Here is a 19,588-nt window from a genome sequence, read left to right as displayed (position 1 = left end):
AGAGGAGGGGCTAGTGTTTGGCTGATGGCAGGGGAAGGTCTCAGTATAGAGCGGGTGGGAGACTTGGCACCAGCTCCTGACGTGGCCAGCTGGTGGGCTGTGGTCCTTCCTGTCCTGCACTGTGCTGAGTCTACCAGGTGGGGTGGGCAGGTCCTGTCAGCTGCCAGCCTCATGGTATCCTCCTCTGCTCTGCTTTGCGCTCACGGGGAGCCTTGCCCCCTTTCCAGCCTTATTTCTCTTTCCTCTCTCCTCTTTGTGCATGGGTTTATGCCTGTCTTGTGCCTTCTCTGTGTTCTCAGTGAGTTTCCAGGAGAGGCACTCGGCCAGTCTGCAGTGTTTCATGAATGATGTGGACTAGATCATCCCACACCCGAATGCTTGCTAAATCTCCAACCTCATCTCCTGCCCAGCCTCTCCCCTCTCCTATTTCTCCTCTGTGCTGCATATGGAGTGACCTTTCTCCCTTACTTACCCTTTGCTAGAATCTGGCACCTACTGTCCAGAGTCGAGTCCGTTACAAGCCTGTCCCGGCCCACCTTCTTGGCCTGTTCTTCCTACAGCCCTGCACTCTATGTCCAGCCACATCCAACTCAGCACCTGAACACATCACATTCTGGTCCTTCTTGTCTTTGCATATTGTTCTCTGTCTCCTCAAATTGCTTTACCCCCTCTTTCTTTCATTTGGAAAAGTCTGACTTATTCTGAGAAGGACTCCCTGATTTCCTCCACAGTATGGCCATAACATTTGATTCATACTAGTAATATCAAATATTATCACATTGTTTCATACATTTATGTCACATTTGTTTATATATTTATCTAAAGGCCTGTTCATCTGCTGAACTTAAAGAAAATAGGTATTAGTTTTATTTTTTTTCCTCTTACGTGTAAGCTTCCTGTCATCACAGATCAAGGCTTTCCACCTTCATGTGCATTCAGTACACAGAACTCAGCAAACATGCACTAAAGCTTTGTTAAGTTGATGAGCAGTTGAACAGATATGGCTAAAAAAATAAAATCATTGATCAGTGAAGTAGACAGGGAAGAGTTAAACTATTATAAGACCTTAATTTTTGACAAACCAGTTGTCATCAATGATAAAAACCAAATCATAATTGAATAAATATTCTTGAGAGCAGCTGGCTCTCCTTCTTGAGACTGTACTTTAAACCCTATATACACATGAATTCTTATAACAGCTGTGCAAGAGAGATATTGCTATCATTGTACATCATCAAAGACAAAAAGGAACTGATTAAATAGAAATAAAAAACATTTGCACAACACAGTGTCACAGAAGGAAGCAATTATTCTGACAAATACAACTGATAAAAGCATACCTTCGAAAGCATAGTGTTTCAAAAATCAGGAAGGTCAAATCCACATTCTTCTAAAAAAGGTCAAGAGAGATGAATACACAGTTCACATCTGAAAATATCAGCACCTAGTCTCATACATGTTCATTCAACAAACTAATTTTTATTCTTAAATGTTTAATATTACTAGTAGCTAAAAATAGCCATCATTTGCTGAATATGTTGTGTTATCCCTGGCACTGAGATTATCCCTTAATGAATGTGGGTTATTTCATCCTTAAACCCAGAGTTAGACATTGTTACTCGTTTTTTTGCAGGTGATAAAACTGAGGCTTAGAGAGGCTGGACACTTGCTCAGTATATAAGACATTCAGAATTTGAACCCAGGTCAATCTGACTTTAGAACCTGTGCTCTTAACCACTGTACAAAGTACATTCTGCTTGCCGTGAGTGCCTAGTATGAACTGGGAAGTGAACACAAATTAAACCACCTTTTAAGATAGTGTTGCATATCTATTATCAAATTTTTTAAATATAAAAATAATAGGTCTATGATAATTAGGTATATGTATACTTTACCAGAAATAATGACTCATGTTATTCCCTGTTGATTAAAGTTTTTCATCAATTTTGGGAAGCTTTTGACCATTATTTCTTCATATTTTTTCTGCCCTTTCTCTTCAGCCTCTATGGGACTCCCATGTACGTTTGTTCATACACTTAACATCGTCCTCCATGCCTCTGTGGCTCTCACTTTCCCCTCTGTTCATTTTGGATAATTTCTATTGATCCATCTTCAAATTCACTGATTCTACTTTCTTTTCAAATCTGCCATTGAGCCCAAGCAGTAAAATTTTTCATCTCTGTTATGGGTTGTTGATTTGTTTGTTTGGGGGTCTTTGTTTGTTAATTTGCTTGTTTTGAGACAGGGTCTTGCTATGTAGCCCAGCCTGGCCTCAAACCTGTAGTGATCCTCCTCCCTCAGCCTCCTGAGTGCTGGGATTATAGGCATGAGCCACCACACCTTCCTTATTCTGATTTTTAATTGTATAGTTTTCCTTTAGTTCTTTTTTATAGTTCACATTTCTCTACTTTTGGTTCTTTTTATAGTTTTTATTTCCCTATTTATATTCTCTATTTTTAAAGTCATTGTCATGTTGTTTTCCTTGAGTCCTTCTTTAATTCTTTGAATTAATCTGTCTTACATTTATAATGGCTGTTTGTCTGCTAAGTATACCATGTAGGCATACCAAAGTTAGCTTCTTTTGGTTAATTGTTTTCTCTGAGCATGGATCACAGTTTCCTGTTTCTATACGTGTCTTGTAATTTTGGGTTGAAAACTACACAGTGTAGGTAATATATTGCAGCAGCTCTTGATTCTGATGCATACTTCTGAGTTTTTGTACATTGGTTTCATTTGCTTGTTTTAGCAAGTTACCTGGATTTGAACTGTGCTATCTGTCTCTCCTGTGGTGTATGGCTGCTGGTGTCTGAAGTTAGTTTTTTAGTCTCATCTTTACTTTTTTAGCCTGGCCTCCTAGGAGTTTCCCAAGTCGATGTGCCCCTGTAGTCCATAAGGCTTCTGTCTCTGCCAGTGGACTTGTGTTTGGTTTGGAAAGCATGACCAAGACTGCAGCCAGTTCTCTGGTCTCCCCTGGCTTTTCCTTTTGGCCAGGTCTCTCAGGCCTCCCCAGTCACAGGATTGTTTTCCTGTCATCCATGGAAGGTTGTGGGAGGACATCTAGTCTGTCTTTAGTGCTCCCATTCCCAGTATCTCCCCATTACTGCTCACCCTAGCTGGGCCTGCACCCTCAGACTAGCAAAGCTGAGGATTTTTCCCATTCATTTTTCTGATAACCGATACAACACTTGATCTTTGCCAAAAGACCAAGAAGCTATGCCCATTGGTTTTTACTGTGTTCACCATATTTGACTCATAGAACCAGCTCTCTGCTCCCACCCCAAGTTGTTTGCCTTCTTCTGGCAGAAAACAGCTGTTTTCTGGCCAGTTTTGTGGTGGTAAGAACTGATGCCTGGGCAAGAGCAGCCCAGGCAGGAAGGCCACAGACTCTCACTGCTTTACCCTCAGCTCCAGCAGTTTTTGAAAAATAAATCCTTCTCAACTTGTTATCTTGATTGGGTAAATTTCTGGAGCCCTGAAGTGGCTGGATTTTTTTTTTCTATTTTGTCTAGTTTTAGAATTATTTGGGGAGGAGAAGAATTACTGACCTCTTTACATTGCTGTAGCTAGAAGTTCTACTTTTTCATCCTTTTTTAAAGACTGATCTTTTGAGATTTACAATAAATACAAAATTATGTAACTGTCCCAATTCAGTAAATTTACTTGGAGAGAATTGTGTACCAAGAAAATAACCCAAAACCAAACAATAAGCTAAAACGTGTACGTGATGGTCATAGTATTGTTTGTGCGAATGACAAGTTAGAAATAACTTATGCCCTCAGCATTTGGAAGTGCTTAAGCAAATTATAGTATCAACATGATAAAATACCACATGGGCTTTACACATGATTCTACGTAAACTGTAGCAGCACACATCTTCAGTTTTTGCTATCTAGAAATATGTGTTTATTTATTCTGGAAATACAGCGTGGGGGCTAGAGGTGTAACTCAGTGGTAGACCACTTGCCTAGCCTGTGCTGGGTTTAATCTCCAGTACTAAAAAATAAAATTAAAAAACAACTAAGGGGACAACTGCATTTCATTAAGTCTATGACTGAAAAGAAATGAATCATACATTTAACACTTTAAAATTATACAGTCTAATTAATAACAATCATAACAGAATTCCTGTTTTAAAAAATGTAATAGAGACATCATTCAGGCCAATCACGTCTTGGCAGTCTTTATTTTAATCCATCATTAGAAAGGAGATTTTAATAAGTTCTTATGCACAAACTTCCAACTGCCTAGAATTGGCATTACAGATGTAAAACATGACATTTGCCCTCCAGGTATACATGCATAAAAAACTGAATCCAAATAGATATGAGGGGATGAAGATTTCTTTGGGGGTGGAATGGTTCGTTCATTCAGCCGCATGGATGGAACATTGACATTCCAGGCACCGGTCTGTTGTTAGAGGAATGTGCCGAACAGACATAGACCTTTGCTGTCACAGGGCCACATTCTAGTAGGACAGGATACCTAACAAACAAGCAAATCTATACTGTGATGTGTGTAAGAGATAACTATTATGAAGAGTCAAAAAGTGGGGAGATGGGATAGAGGGGAAGTAGAGTGGGGAGGGGTGCATACTGTTTCAGGTGAGTTTATCATAAAAGATTATGCCAGGAATAGAATATTTCAAAAGAGAACTGAATTGTGCAAAGCAGGGAGCCCTGCAGAAAAGTGGAAGAAGGGTTCCAGGCAGACAAAATGGTTTGTCTGAAGGTGCAGGTAGGGGTGGGCTGGCAAATTCCAAAACAGCAGAGGCCCAGCAGTGATTGGAGGGCAGTGAGCCAGAGGAGAGAGGTAGGAGAGGAGTCAGGCAAGGAAAGTGGGAGGCAGTGCTGTGCGGAGGCCACTGAGTGTTCCAGCTAGGGCTGCAGTGTCATCAGATTCAGGCTTTAAGATCACTGGCTTTGTGAGAAATAGATTGGATAGAGATAAGAGGGGAGCCACAGTCAATTTGGAAGTATATTCATTAGGGGAGGCCAAACTGCTATTACAAATAACCAAAAATGTAGTGGCTGAAATACAATAGAAAGTCATTTCTCACTTGCATAAAAAAGTTCCAAATACATGGGAATCTCTCTTCCATGCATTAGCTTGGGAATCAGGCACCTGTGTGTGATTTTGTGATCCCCTAGAACTTTGCCAAGCACAATGTTAAGGCTCAGTGACCACATTCAGACCAGAAAAGGAACAGGAAACAGCACAGAGAAGAGGCACACAGTCTCCTAAAGCCTGGGTCTGGAAGTGACTCTCTTTGTGTCTGTTTATGTTCTTTTGGTGAGAATTTCATCGTATGGCCATATCTGCCTGCAGGAAATCTAGGGGAATACACTGTGGTTGTGATGTCTACCTCAGGAGCCCAGTGAAGTAAACAGGTGGCAAAGTGGCTTGGACAAGGGTGGGAGCAGTGGAGATGCAGAGGAGTGATCATATTCACAATATATTTTAATGGTAGAATTAACAGCATTCATAGACAATAGATAGAGGCATGAGAGAGAGGAGTCCGGATGAATCTTAGGTATGTGCATAAGTAGTGTTATCATTCACTCAGATGAAGACTTGGGGAGAATAGATTTCTATTTTAGTCATGTTAAGTTTGAAATATTTATTAGCCAACTAAGAGGACATATTGAGTAAACAAATGGATATTCAAATCTTTAGTTCAAAGAAAAGACCAGTGGCACATGCCTGTAATCTCAGCTACTTAGGAAGCTGAGGCAGGAGCATCATAAATTCAAGACCAACCTGGCCAACCTTAGTGAGATCTGTCTCAAAAAAATAAGAAAACTCGGCCGAAAGACTTCTAGACTTTGTTGACAGATTCAGTAGAGTAGCTGCATGTAAGGTCAACACTCAAAAAAACAATAGCCTTCTTATACACAAATAGCAGACTCACTGAGAGAGAAATTAGGGAAACAATTCCTTTTACAATAGCATCCCCAAAAATGAAATATCTAGGAGTCAACCTAACAAAGGAAGCAAAAGACCTCTACACTGAAAACTACAGCACTCTGAAAAAGGAGATCAGGGAAGATATAAGAAAATGGAAGACATCCCTTGTTCCTGGGTAGGAAGAATCAATATAGTGAAAATGGTCATACTTCCAAAACTACTACGTAGATTTAATGCAATACCGATTGAAATTCCAACAATATACTTCACAGAACTAGTGAAAACAATCCAAAAATTCATTTGGAACCAGAAGAGACCTAGAATAGCAAAAGCAATTCTGGGCAACAGAGACTTGGTTGGGGGTATCACAATCCCCAACTTGAAACTATACTACAAAGCTACTGTGATAAAAAAAAATTCATGGTACTGGCAAAGAAAACAGACCTGAGGATCAGTGGAATAGATTAGAAGATGCAGAAACAACTCCAGACACACTCAGCCACCTCATCTTTGACAAAGGAGCAAACCACCCTCATTGGAGGAAAGAGCCTATTTAATAAATGGTGTTGGTAAAACTGGATTTCAACCTGCCAAATATTAAAACTAGACCCATACCTATCACCATGCACTAAACTAAGGTCAAAGTGGATTAAAGACCTAAATATTAAGACAGAAACACTAAACTTGCTGGAAGATTAAGTTAGGTAGAACTCTTGAAGACATTGACATAGGAAAAGACTTTATGAACGAAACCTCAGTAGCATGGGAACTAGCACAAAGAATCAACAACTGGGGGCTGGGGATTTAGCTCAGTGGTTCCGCCGCCTGCCTTGCAAGCCCAAGGACCCAAGTTCGATCCCTGGTACCAAAAAACAAAAAAACAAAAAAAGAAAACAATAGAAAAGAATCAACAACTGGGATCTCATCTTATTAAAAAGCTTCTGCACTGCAACAGAAACCACCAACAGAGCTAAGAGACAACCTACAGTGTGGGAAAAAAGTTTTAGCAGCTGTACCTTAGACAAAGGACTACTATCTAGAATATATAAAGAACTGAAAATAATCAGACCCCCCAAATTCAAAAACCCAATTCAAAAATCGACATCTGAAATGAACAGACATTTCTCAGATGAAGAATTAACAGCAGCAAATGAACATATGAAAAAATCCTCAACATCACTGGTCATTCGAGAAATGCAGATGAAAACAACACTGAGATTCCACCTCACCCCAGAAAGAATGGCTGCTATCAAGAAATCAACCAATAACAAATGCTGGCGGGGGTGTGGAGAGAAAGGAACCCTTCTCCATTGTTGGTGCGAGTGCAGACTGGTGCGATCACTATGGAAATCAGTGTGGAGATACCTCAAAGAACTAGGACTGGAGGTCCCATTTGACCCAGCTATTCCCCTGCTGGGTATCTTCCCAAAAGAATTAAAAGAATCTTACCACAGCAATCTATGTGCACCCATGTTTATAGCAACACAATTTGTAATAGCTAAAGCTTGGAAACAGCCCAAGTGCCTATCAACTGGAAACTGGATAAAGAAGATGTGGTTTTTTTATAAAATGGAGTACTACTCAGCCATAAAGAACAAGAAACTAGAGACATTTATAGCTAAATGGATGCATATTGAGGCCATACTCATAAGTGAAATAAATAGGACACACGTGTGTAAATACCGAATAGTTTCTCTAGTGTGATAAACTAAAAGTGTAAATAAGAATTAAAATGATTAAAATGAATAATTGATAATTTGAAATAGGAAGAAAAGGTCCAAAGGGGTAGGAGTGGTGGGAGGGGAAGGGGAAAGGAAAGGAGGGAAAGGAAAAATTATGAGAAAAGAAAAAAAAAAGGAAACAAAGTCTATGTAAATAGGGAGGGATGGAGGGGGTGAAGGGCACACAGGTAATGGGGAAGAAATAAGAACCAAGATACATCATGTACAGGTACAAGCACCCAATGATAAATGTAAATGTATTGTATACCTAAAATGTACCAATGAAAGAATTTAAGGGAAAAAAAAAAAGAACAGGAAGAAGGAGGAAAGGGGAGAAGAGGAGGAGGAGGAGGAGGAGGAGGAGGGGAAGGAGGAGGAGGAGGAGGGGGAGGAGGAGGAGGAGGAGAAGGAGAAAAGGCTGAAGGTAGCTTAATGATGGAGCACCCCTGGATTCAACCTTCAGTACCGACACACAAGCTGACAGCAGCTGACACCTAATTACTTCCTTCTTGAAACACTTACTTCTCCAAATGCTTACTTTCCTGTTTGGGAATCAAGCCCTCCACTCATGAGTCTTTGAGGGATGCTTCATATTTAAACCATATCAGGAAGGATTCATTAGAGACAGAAAAATTGACGATGGGAGAGAAAACTCCTTGAATAGACCAAAGGGGTTCGGATCCAGGCCACAAATGGAGGGGTGAATCTGAGGCATGAGCAGGGTCTGTTTCATCTGCTATAGAAGAAGAGGTGGAGGAGTAGAGGGTCCAGATGCAAGTGGGCTGGAAGACCTGGTGATGAGAGGTATGAAAGTTCTCTTTGTTGTATCAGAGCGTGACTGTTGAGGAAAACTGGAATGTGGAAGCAGATATATATACAATGGCACACTGGTAGTCATGCACTTTGAAATATGTATCAGTTTTTCATCACTGTAACAAATGCCTAACCAACTTATGGAAAGAGAAGATTCATTTTGGGGGGTTCAGTCCATGGTTGATTGGCCTTATTGTTTTGGGGCCTGTGGCAAAGCAGTGCATCATGGCAGGTGTACACAATAGAGCAGAACCTCCCACTTCATGGCTAGGACACAATAGAGAGAGGAAGGACTAGGGCCTCACAAATTCCTTCAAAGGCATGACTCTAATGACAAAAAGACTTCCCACTGAAGTCTCCACCTTATCCCTGGGGACAATGCCTTTGACGCATGGGCCTTGGGGAACATTTAAGATCTCAACTGTAGCAAGACTTAAACTAGGTGAGAAATCAGTGAAAACGGGAAGTAGATGATAGAAATCAAAAACATTCTAGGGTTCCTCTGTGGACCATATATGATTGAAGTGAGGGACAGCAAAGGAAAAGAGCTACCTCCTTTTTTGTTTAAGGAGGTAATGGACTGAGGATAGATTACTTAAAGTCACGATTTAAGAAATAAAAGGTTACTGGTAACGCGAAACTTCAAATGTGACTTGAGGGATAGGAGTATAGCTCAACGGTAAAGCATTTGCCTAGTATGCACGAAGCCCTGGATTTGGTCCCCAGCACCACGTGCACACATATGAGGTGGGGGGAGACGAGGAGGGGGATACTGATTGTTGGAGTGAGGATTTCAAGGAGCTTCAAGAGAGCAGGGCATTGAGCGGGTTTTGTAGAAGTTACCATGAAGTCACCAGGAATGATGATGGGGTAGAGGTAGAAAGAGAAGAGAAGTCATAGCTGAAATCTTAAACAAGACAAGAAGGAGTGACCAGGAAGTTAGTGAAGGACCATAATGACAAAGGGCAGGGTATGTGATTATCTGATGGCATGTGCTTCAGAGCAGCTAGTCAGAAATTCAGTGACCAGAGAGGGCAGAAGAGTTGGGGTAGGAATACAAAGTGAGTGCCAGCTACTTGCTACACCCTAGGCTCAAGCCCAATGTGGACCCTCTGCCCCTGAAGAATACAATCCAGTATACACATAAATAAATATGCAACTACAAATGATTATTTCTATGAAGGGAAAGGGATGGGTCATGAAGAAATATTAATGGTATGAGGTAATAAACTTAGATTTTTGTGGTGGGGACCAGTTTCTGGGAAGAAGTGATTCTGAGCTGAGGGATGAACAGGAGTTAGACAAGCAGAGGGGCAAGGGCACCAGGAGTGGATCCTAGCTGGATTCTGGAACCAACCAGTCAGAAGCAACTGAGGTAGAGAAGACTGGTGTGTGAGACAGGCTGGGGACACATAGCAAAGAGGAAAGGGCTGGGCACCTTCAAGGCAGTTTGACTACAGCAGGAATTTGGTACTGGAGAATAGTGAGTTAGGGAGCTATTGACCGTATTTTCTGAGCAGAAACTATAAAGTTTTAGTGTTGACCTAAGTATAAGCGTACAGCAAAGTTATCATTAGTTTTGATCATCATTGTGGTGTTCATGGTAGTGAGACCATACTGTTAAAAGGTCTATATGCATTTTAGGGTTAAATTGAGCATTTCTGCAATTAGGGGTAAACTGGGAAAGCAGAACAAAATAAAATATGACCTGGTTCTGAGAAGCTCTGATGTACCCGAAATCCATGGAGGATGAGGTGGGACCATAATATATTTATGACCCGCTCAGTCCCCTCAACTGCCATAAGAAGTCAGAAGAGCAGTTCTGCCTCCCTCTGGCTCCTTCATTAGTTTCCAGTTTATACCTGAGACCAGGCTAACCTTGAGCTGACCTTCTGATTCAGATGGCAGCAAAAACTATCCTGCAACAGACAAAAGCCAGCCTGGCCCATCTGCCCTCGTACTCACACCTGTAGGCAAGAACTCCAGCTATTCAGTACCTCCATTCCACACCCTTCCATCTAAAGAGGAGTGATCTGAACTCCCAGTACCCCCAGATGATGGATGGATGTGTGGTGGGCTTCGGGGGGCCTTCCATCTCTGCCTTCCCTTTCTTTTCAGATCCTTGGCTGGTAGGAGGCCAGCAGCCCTTCTTTCTTTCTACTCTAAGAGCAAGTACTAGGAGTTGTCTTTAGGTTGAGTTACAAAATTAGGTAAGAGCAGCTCATAGGCATTTGCTTATAAAAATAGAACAGAGTTTGGTGTGTGAGACAGGCTGGGGACACATAGCAAAGAGGGAAGGGCTGGGCACGTTCGAGGCCATTTGGCTAAAGCAGGAATTTGGTACTGGAGAACAGTGAGCTAGGGAGCTATTGACCATATTTTCTGAGCACAAACTATAAAGGTAAAATGGTAACCAGGGATTTGGCTAATTTATTTTTTAGATTTATTCCAGAAGTCCAAACTTCAGGAACAAGAGATCCAGAGGAGACCGACTTCTTTCTACACCCACATGTGTAACCCCTGGGTCTCCCTGTTAGGAGTAAGTAACTTCAGCTTAATCTCAACTGTCCTTGAGAAATAATTCAGGTGGAATTATGTTTGACTTGGGGGGGGAGAGGGCTTAACTAAAAGCAAAGTGATTCAATTCCCTACTGTGTCAGAATTTAGATGAGACTACATATGGTGAGATTTACATTTGATGAACCACTTATTTCAATCAAATGTTTACTTTTTAAAATAATCCACTGTATCTGATAACTCCTGTGTTATGTGAGTTTTATGCTAATTTGTTTTTGTAGGGAGGAATGGAATGAAGAGCTAAGACAGAAGATCTGATTATTGATAGTTTTGATTAAAGTGTTGTTTTCAAAAGGTTCTTCTAAATATCTGCTTTAATGAGGTTTTTTGGATTATGAGTGAACTTCAGTGATTCAGACTTTTACAGAGATCAGAAGTTGATGGGAGAGACTATTGTTTCAAAGGCCCGAGTTGGGGTCTCACTTGCCGTGTAGAGAGTCCTCAGAGCCCTTCCTCCTTTCCCACAGGCAGTTGGATCCCTCTTCATCATGTTTGTGATCCAGTGGGTCTATACCCTGGTTAGCATGAGTATTGCTGCTGTCCTATACTTCTACATTGGCCAGGCCAGTCCAGGGCTCCACCTTGGTAAGTGGCTGTGCCATTTTTCCCCTTTTAGCATTGAACCTTTTAGCATGAACACCTATCAAATGCCAACACTGACTCAGGTGTCAGTGCCATTTTTCCCCTTTTAGCATTGAACCTTTTAGCATGAACACCTATCAAATGCCAACACTGACTCAGGTGTCAGTGCCATTTTCAAGTAGCCTATGATCTAGGAGGAAAAAGACTGTATGACAAGTATCTAAATGACAGCAAATGAAAAATAATAAAAGTATTGCGAGGTTTATAAGATTTGACTGTAGAAGTAAAACAAATGGCAACACTAGCACAAGGCCCAGGAGGGTTGAAATGTACTGTGAAGTTTACTGATGAAGTGTACTGCTCTAAATGTTCTATCCTAGTGTGTAGGGCTTAAAGTAGGTGAGAAATTAAGGGTACTATACTATCACTTGGAGGTAGAGAGTATGGTAAGTTTAATGCATTTACTATAAACCACTAAATAACACAATAAAAGAACGGATATAATATAAACCCAATAGAAAAGCCCAAAGAAGGGGGAGGAAGAGGAGGAGAAAGGGAGAGAAGGGGGTGGATATGGGAGAGCAGGGAGCTGAACTTATCCTTTTACCAGGAACCCACTCCTGAGATAACTAACCCACTCCCAGGAGGTTGGCATTAATCTTAAGATCCTACCTCTCAACACTGCTACACTGGGGATTAAGTTCCCAACTAATGAACTTTGGGAGACACATAAACACCCTAGTGCATAGTTTATTGTATATTTTTCCTCAAAAATAATGCTATTTAAAAAATAGATTAGAGAGCCCTTTTCGGAAAATTCTATGTTGCTCCAATTTAAAATAAAGCAATTGGGCCCAGGATTTAGCTCAGTGGTTTCACTGCCTGCTGTGCAAGGGCAAGGTCCAGAGTTCGATCCCCGGTACCAAAAAATAAATAAATAAAATAAGATAAAATAAAGCAATTAGTTTCAAGCCTTGATTAAATCAGATAGAACAAAATAATCCAGGCAAATGAATTTTAAAAATTCTTAGGAATGTTATGTCCACCGGGGAGTTCTCTGGGTGGTCCTCCACCTCTGTTCGGGTCCTTGACCTCACTTCAGTGAAGAATGGAGAAGTGGGGCTCTTAGTGAGAAAGTGGGGAAGTCAAGACTGGTATAGTGCAAAGTGAAGGTTTATTTAGAGTGTGGTAAATACAGAGAAAGCAGAAGAGAAACCATCTTAGCAGCAGAGTGATGCTACCAGATAGGGGGGCATCCTGCTCGAGATGCCCGGTGAGTTTGAAATGTGTTTCATACTTATCAGGGTAAGCTGACTTCTAAAAGTAACTGTTTCATTGATTGGTGGTCTGGGCAATTACCATCTTAGCCTTTGTTTCTGGGAAGGGGACAAAGTCAGTAAATGTGAGTAACATTTTCATAGTGATACAGTAGGGTACATTTTCTCAAGTAAATGGTACATGGTAAGCATGTGATGATTTTACATCGTTAGCCACAGATAATCGTGTGATGATTTTACAATGTTAGTCATTCATGTTTTGCCCTGGGTTTTGGTTTATGTCCTTCTGCCCCTACAGAAATTAGAGTGTTTTCATGTTTATTTTTGCAAGAAATGTACTTCAAATACCTTAAGCCACACAAGCACTAAAGATAATGATTTAGAAAAACAGTAAAGTAAGAAAAAGTTTTATATCAGCAAATTTCATGGATAGAATATGGTTTAGTTCATATAGTGATTACAGCAATGAATGCTTCTGAAATTTTAAAAAAATAGCTTGATCTTAAGAAATTTAAATATTTCCCAGAAATTGAATCACAGAAAAGTACAAAATCAAATTTCAGACCAAAATCCATCTAAAATTTAGATAAGTTAAAGTTTAAATTACCACTCATAAGTAGGATCTGTTAATAAAATGTGTGTCTTACTTTATGACTTCTGACAGACTATATTCTGATTCTCTAAATCTATTAGAAATCTTTTCTTTGCAATTACAGATTCTAGTGCAAATCTAAAGTTTATGCTTCCTTTAACTATAAGAATCCTAAATGATAGGATGTAAACATGGTATCAGCTGCATAATGTTGACATTAGCCAAATTCTGGCATAAGTTCTTTTTTTTTTTTTTTTTTTGGTACCGGAGATGGAACTCGGGACCTTGTGGTTGCAAGGCAGGCGGCAGAACCACTGAGCTAAATCCCCGGCCCATAAGTTTTTAAAATAATGTTAACTTCCTGCTCACATATTGAACATGATCTAACCAATATCATCTATATATATATCCATATCTCTATCTCTATGTATATCTATATCTAATCTTAGAAAAGAATTTTCTAGCCAGGCATGATGGCACAGCCCTAAAATCTTACCACTAGAGTAGTTGAGGCAAAAGGATTCCATGAGTTCAAGGCCAGCCTGGGCTGCATAGAAAGACCCTGTCTCAAAAAAAAAAAAAAAAAAAAAATAGAAAAACATTTTCTAAAATTGCAATTGATTTTTCTCAAGTTATATATAATTTATTATGTGAGGGTTGGGTTTTTTTGGTAAACCCACACTGAAAGGACACTGGATTAAAAAAAAAAAAAAGATTGGGCCAGGGATTTAGTTCAGTGGTTCCGCCCTCTGCCTCCGAAGCACAAGGTCCAGAGTTCAATTCCCGGTACCAAAAAAAAAAGATTAAAAAAGCCTATTCAAATTAATGTGCCCGATACCAGGACTGTTTGATTATTGTCAACAACAATCTCTCTTCAAACTTCAACACTAACATTTCTACATGTTGAGCTATTTGATTCACTTAACAACTGTCGAAAACTTCCTAAGTGTCAGATCCTGTGAGGGTTACAAGGATGAAAAAGACATGTTCCCTATCCTTAAAGAGAATTGGCCCAGTGGGGGATTTTATAGCATGTATTTAACACATACCAGTATGAATCTAAGAATAAATATTATTAAAAACAATTTTAACTTCCTAAGACAGCAGTTAGCCAGTCACCTGCTCTTTTCTTTATAACACTTTATCCAATTTCTTCGTTAGGATTTTTAGTGCTTAGAAATAAACTTTTGGAAATTACACATGGGTACAAAGTCTTTAGTAGGCTATGGTCAGGGAGTATCCAAGGAATGTTGTTCAGTCAGATTGAAAAAGGAAAAAATATTTGTGCTTATTCTGCATGTGTAAGCGTGTGCATGGGTTTGAGTGTGTGCAGGCATATGTGTGTAAAGGTATATTTTCACCCCACTGAAGCTGGAATTCTGGATGCCTGTGTTTAGGCTTCATAAATATGTATGTCTCTCCTCCCTGCAGGATCAGCCTCCAACTTCAGCTTTTTCCGATGGATGAGGTCTCATCTGATCCCCTCCTGCAGGTCTGTGCCAATTTGGGTCTGGCACCAGAGTGGATGGCTGTCCCAGAGTCCCAGATGATCCTGAGGGGGCCCCATTCTTGGCCGAGCTTTGGCCTGAACTGTGGTGTGGAAGCTGAGCACTGAGAACCTCAGGGAAGCTCCCATTCTGCTCCTCACTGCCCCCCCCCACCCCCCAGCCCTGGCTCGGGCTCATTAGCAGCTTCCTCTGGCTCCTGTCCTCTGCCTGTCCTATCCTCAGTCATATGAACAGAGGCTTTGTCTAGAATTTGATTGCTGAGGGGTCAGGTCAGCAGGGCTGCTCTCAGCAGTTCACAGTCTAAGGCTCATTAGCATCGATACCTGATCACATTCAAGATTAAAGCCAAGGAAGGAAATGTGAAGCCAGGACTAACACTCCCCATCTCAAGTCAGAGGTAGTTGGCATCATGCACTAGCAACAGCTCAGAGGCCAAACACAGAAATGAAACAGAGATCCTGGAGGATTGCCGTGGGACCTGCTGACAGGACACACAGGAAAGGGAAGGCCTCGTAGAGGAGGCCATGTTTCGTGTGGCCCTAATCTGTTCCCCTCTCCTCTGCTCTCAGAGTACCAATGCTTCCTTACCTTTTAAGGCCTTGAGGTTCTGACAAATTCCTCCCAATATTCTGTCACTTTTTATTCTGTTACCTCCCATGATTCTGCCAAAGCTGCAGGCTGGGCAAATCCAGGCAGAACCCAACCAAGTATTTATTCATTTCATTTTGTCAGTTTGCTTTTGAAACTCTAAGTGTCTGGTTTGCATTGCCAATATTTCTGCCTTCCTAGCCCAGACTTTGCTGATGAGTTATGGGATCCTTTCCCATTGACCCCAGATGCAAGTTTTTTATTGTGGTAAAACACACATAACATACATTTCACTGTCTTCAGCATTCTTAAGTGTACCGTTCGGTGGCATTAGGCACAAATACATCATCATACAACCATCATCCTCACCCATCTCCAGAACCTTTTCATCTCCTCAAACTGAAACTCCATACCCATTCAACAATAACGTGTTCCTCAGAATCCTTTTTAGGACAGCTCTTCATAATCACTGCCACTATGTTTGAGTTGGCACAAGAAATGAAACCTTGGTGCTAGAGCTGAGGATAATGAAGAAAAAGGAGGAGGGTTATAAAAAACAACCAGGAGAGTCAGAGATGTGAAGGTGCAGGCATGAGGTCTGCGTGTGGGAGGAGGATTTCCTTCCATTTGCTTCAGTGGGCCAGACTAGATGTCCCGTGTGGAGCCGGAGGAAGCATGCAGTGGCCCTCTTGCCTCCCATCCAGTCTGAGGAGAGGTTGGGTGACTCAGGTCACAACATATCCACTCTGATCTCTTTTCCCTGACAATGTAGTCCTGAGGGAAAGCAGAGCTTAAGTGGAAACTGTTCTGTGTAGAAAATGCCTACAAATTCTTGAGCTGCAAATGATGTGTGGGTGATCATATGTGGTGTGGTCTGATTTACAAGAATAATTTAGTCATTTCCAGTTTTAAAGCTTAAAAATTCTCTTGGGAGATCACCGCTTCTTAGGTTGCACTCTGAATGCCTGGGACTTCACCATGAGGTCACTACTGTACTGTGCAAAGGCAGAATGTATCAGGAGGAGCTTGCACAGGACAGGCGTTGGGTTGAGACCTCAGGGCCCACCGTGAATGCCCTGTGTCAGGCTCTGGGCTGGGGAAGTTGGTGGAAAGGGCTCTTCTAAGCCGACAGCAGGCTCGCTGGCCTCACCAGGGCAGGATTTTGTGGTGGTTACTCAAGAAGGGGAAAAGACCAAGAAATGGCCATTCTTTTAAAAATAGAAATTGGTAGTTGTATTTTCTGTTTTGTAGTTCTGAGTTTTTTTCCCTCAAACAAAACCCAAATTTCCTTCAGAACTGGAAAGGAGTAATAAAGTACTAAAATGTGTTTGAGCAGAAGGACTTGGCTACGTCATGTCCTTGAGCAACAGTTCACCTGAGGATTCTTAAGCCATTCTAGACTAGAAAGTGAAGTATTGTATGTCATTTCCCTGAACATGGAATAATGGTTTCGCCTATTTTTTTAAAAAATTAGCAAAAAAAAGTACATTGGCAAAATGTACATAGGCTGGTTGACTGGTGTGACATTTTTGACACTTCTTGGAGATTCAAACCTTATTAGAAGTTAATTCAGTGTTCAGAAACTCTTCACTGACGTAATTTTTTTTTTTTTTTTTTGGTACTGGCGATTGAACTCATGACCTTGTGCTTGTGAGGCAGGCGCAATTCCACTGAGCTAAATCCCCAGCCCTTGACTGATATTATTTAGATATATTCTCAATAAACGTCTGTAACACCTTAGTCACATGACCCGAACTTTTGTAGTTGGACATTTTGCAGAAATTCAGTTAGGTTTCTGCTTAAATTCTACAGATTTATGACATTATATTTCTACCTTTTTACAACTCTCAACTATATTCCTGATGTAAATAATTGAACCTTACTATGGTATTAGTAAAATAGCTGATTCTTTTAGAGTAAAAGTCTTACCAGGAAATCCTCAGTGAGGGTTTAAGAACCCAGCACAGACTGGAAGACATGGAAAGAACCTGGGAAGATGAGAAGATGGAGGCACACAGATGTGGAGAGGCTTCCTGAGGCCACTGAACTGATTAGGAACAGAATAGTGACAGGATCTGTCTTCTGTAGCTACCCTGGCTGTCAGTCTGAGTTTCCTCACTCCATTCAACCTGTAGTACTTTCCCCTGTATTCCTAATGACTTTCTTTACAGTTTAATCTGACTGTGACAATGGCATCTGTATTGGGACTCTCTGTGTGTTTTGAGGCCTCCTTGGTGTCAAAAAGCCTCTGCAGTTTACCTCTTTGCTGCTGGCTGAGTTAACCTTAGCTTTGTGGAAATCATTCCTCAGGCATCTTTCTTTCCAGTGAATCATAGAGGTTCTTTTTTCCACTCTTTTCAGTTCTCCAACTTCTTCATTCTGTTATTTCATTGGACAAAAAAAGAAAAGTGAGAGCCCAGCAATCTATATTCAATATGACAATTAATATAGTTAGATCTATATAAACTATCTTGCTATTTGTTTTTTGTTTATGTCAAATATCCTTTATTATTTCTCTTTGTGGATTATCTCCAGTCAGGTAGGTACAGATTTATGCTTTTCTACTTAAGAAGGATCAACATCACACTCTCTCCCTACTTTTATCCACTGTGTTATGGTTTATAGCCAAATGTGCTCCCAGAGCCTCACATGATCATAGGCAGGGCTTTTGGAACGTGATTGGATTATAGGACTTGTAGCTGACTTGCTTATGGGAGGCAGGGTCTGGTCAGAAGAGGCTGTCACTGGGCGTGAGGCCTGGAAAGGTGTATCTCCCTCTCTGGTTCCTCCCTTGCTCTCTGCTTCCTGTTCACCATTTCATGAGGAGCTCTCCTCTGCCTAGGAGCCAGCACTCTATGCACTGAAATCTCTACAAACTGAGCCAAAATAAACCTCTCCTCCTTTAAGTTGTGTCAGGTATTGGTCTCAGCAACAGAAAACTGATGAAGATGCTCTGTGGTTTTCATACTTTGAGTTCACAATCTGTTGCACACATAGCTCTCAACAGTTGGATTTACAATATAAAATACACACTAAACATTGGCACAGCTGACATTTTTGCAAACAATTTCTCTACCCAGCATAGCCTGGTCTCCCCTATTCTGTCTCACCGTCCTCTGTGTTCTCCCCAAAGGAGCCTGCGGCACCCCCAGGAGCAGATCATTGTGGCGCCCTCCCTAGCAAGGGTCGACATGGCCGTGACTCAGCTCACCCAGGAGAATGCAGACTTTGCCACTCGGGATCGCTACCACTGCTCCTCCCTCATGAGTCGGGAGCAGCTGCTGCCCCCATACTAGAAGCTCGGTTGGGACTCTTGTTTACCTGGGCACAGGGGACCCACATCTCAGAACCTCTAAGAAGCTGCTTCTCCCCAGCAAGAAACTCCATGGCCAGCCTCCCACTGCCCCTCATGCCTGCACCCTGGCCCAGATCCTCAGCAAGCCCAGGGGAGGGCTGGGAACAGTGAGGCCTCTGGAATCTGGCACCCCACCATAGAGCTCCAGTTGGGACACCAGGACTCAGGGGACACTAGGGCAAACAGGTGTGGAGAACTCGAACCAAACTGCTTGGTTTAAGCATCACAATAAAGCTTATTTTTAATTGTATTTCATTATTTTTTTAAAAAATACATAATACACTCAAATGGCTCCAAGGCCTGAAGTGTAATCTTAATGAGAGTAAAAAAGTCTCCTTGCCATCCTGTTCCCCATCTGTTCAGTCTCATCCCCTGGTACAGAGGTAACTGCTGTTCTCATACATAATGCCTGCATTTCTTTATGAATATACTAAACAAATGAGAACGTGGATTCTTATCAGTCCCTTTTCATACACAAAGGTAGCATATTATACACATGTTCCACACCTTGCTTTTTTCACCCTTACCAATCTATCTTGGAGACATTTCTATATCAATATTTATACAGTTTCCTCATTATTTTTCATTGTATGAATGTGCTACAATTTATTTTACTAGTTCCAGAGTGGCAAGCGTTTTCATTCTTTATGCTCTTTTGCTATTATTGTCAG

At 41.2% G+C, this 19,588-nt stretch overlaps 1 protein-coding gene across 7 annotated transcripts in view; it reads left to right on the top strand.

Moving 5' to 3' along the window:
* The window catches only part of Slc12a8 (solute carrier family 12 member 8), a 146,722-nt gene extending 127,555 nt beyond the window's left edge, over positions 1 to 19,167 (top strand). For 5 of the 7 annotated variants that reach the window (XM_021259623.2, XM_021259625.2, XM_004835220.3 and 2 more), the window contains 4 exons: positions 10,880 to 10,977; positions 11,483 to 11,600; positions 14,898 to 14,958; positions 18,696 to 19,167. In XM_021259623.2, coding sequence (XP_021115282.1) covers positions 10,880 to 10,977; positions 11,483 to 11,600; positions 14,898 to 14,958; positions 18,696 to 18,858 — 440 coding nt within the window. In that variant the 3' untranslated portion in view covers positions 18,859 to 19,167. The remainder of the gene's footprint in view (positions 1 to 10,879; positions 10,978 to 11,482; positions 11,601 to 14,897; positions 14,959 to 18,695) is intronic. The other 2 variants (XM_087216270.1, XM_087216281.1) reach the window with 2 other exon arrangements.
* Positions 19,168 to 19,588: the final 421 nt, after the last annotated feature.

Source organism: Heterocephalus glaber, unplaced genomic scaffold (assembly GCF_053883595.1).
Source record: "Heterocephalus glaber isolate CG9 unplaced genomic scaffold, H.glaber_assembly_v1.0 deba00000122, whole genome shotgun sequence".
Lineage (NCBI taxonomy): Eukaryota > Metazoa > Chordata > Mammalia > Rodentia > Bathyergidae > Heterocephalus > Heterocephalus glaber.
This window is presented reverse-complemented; position numbering and strand designations above follow the sequence as displayed.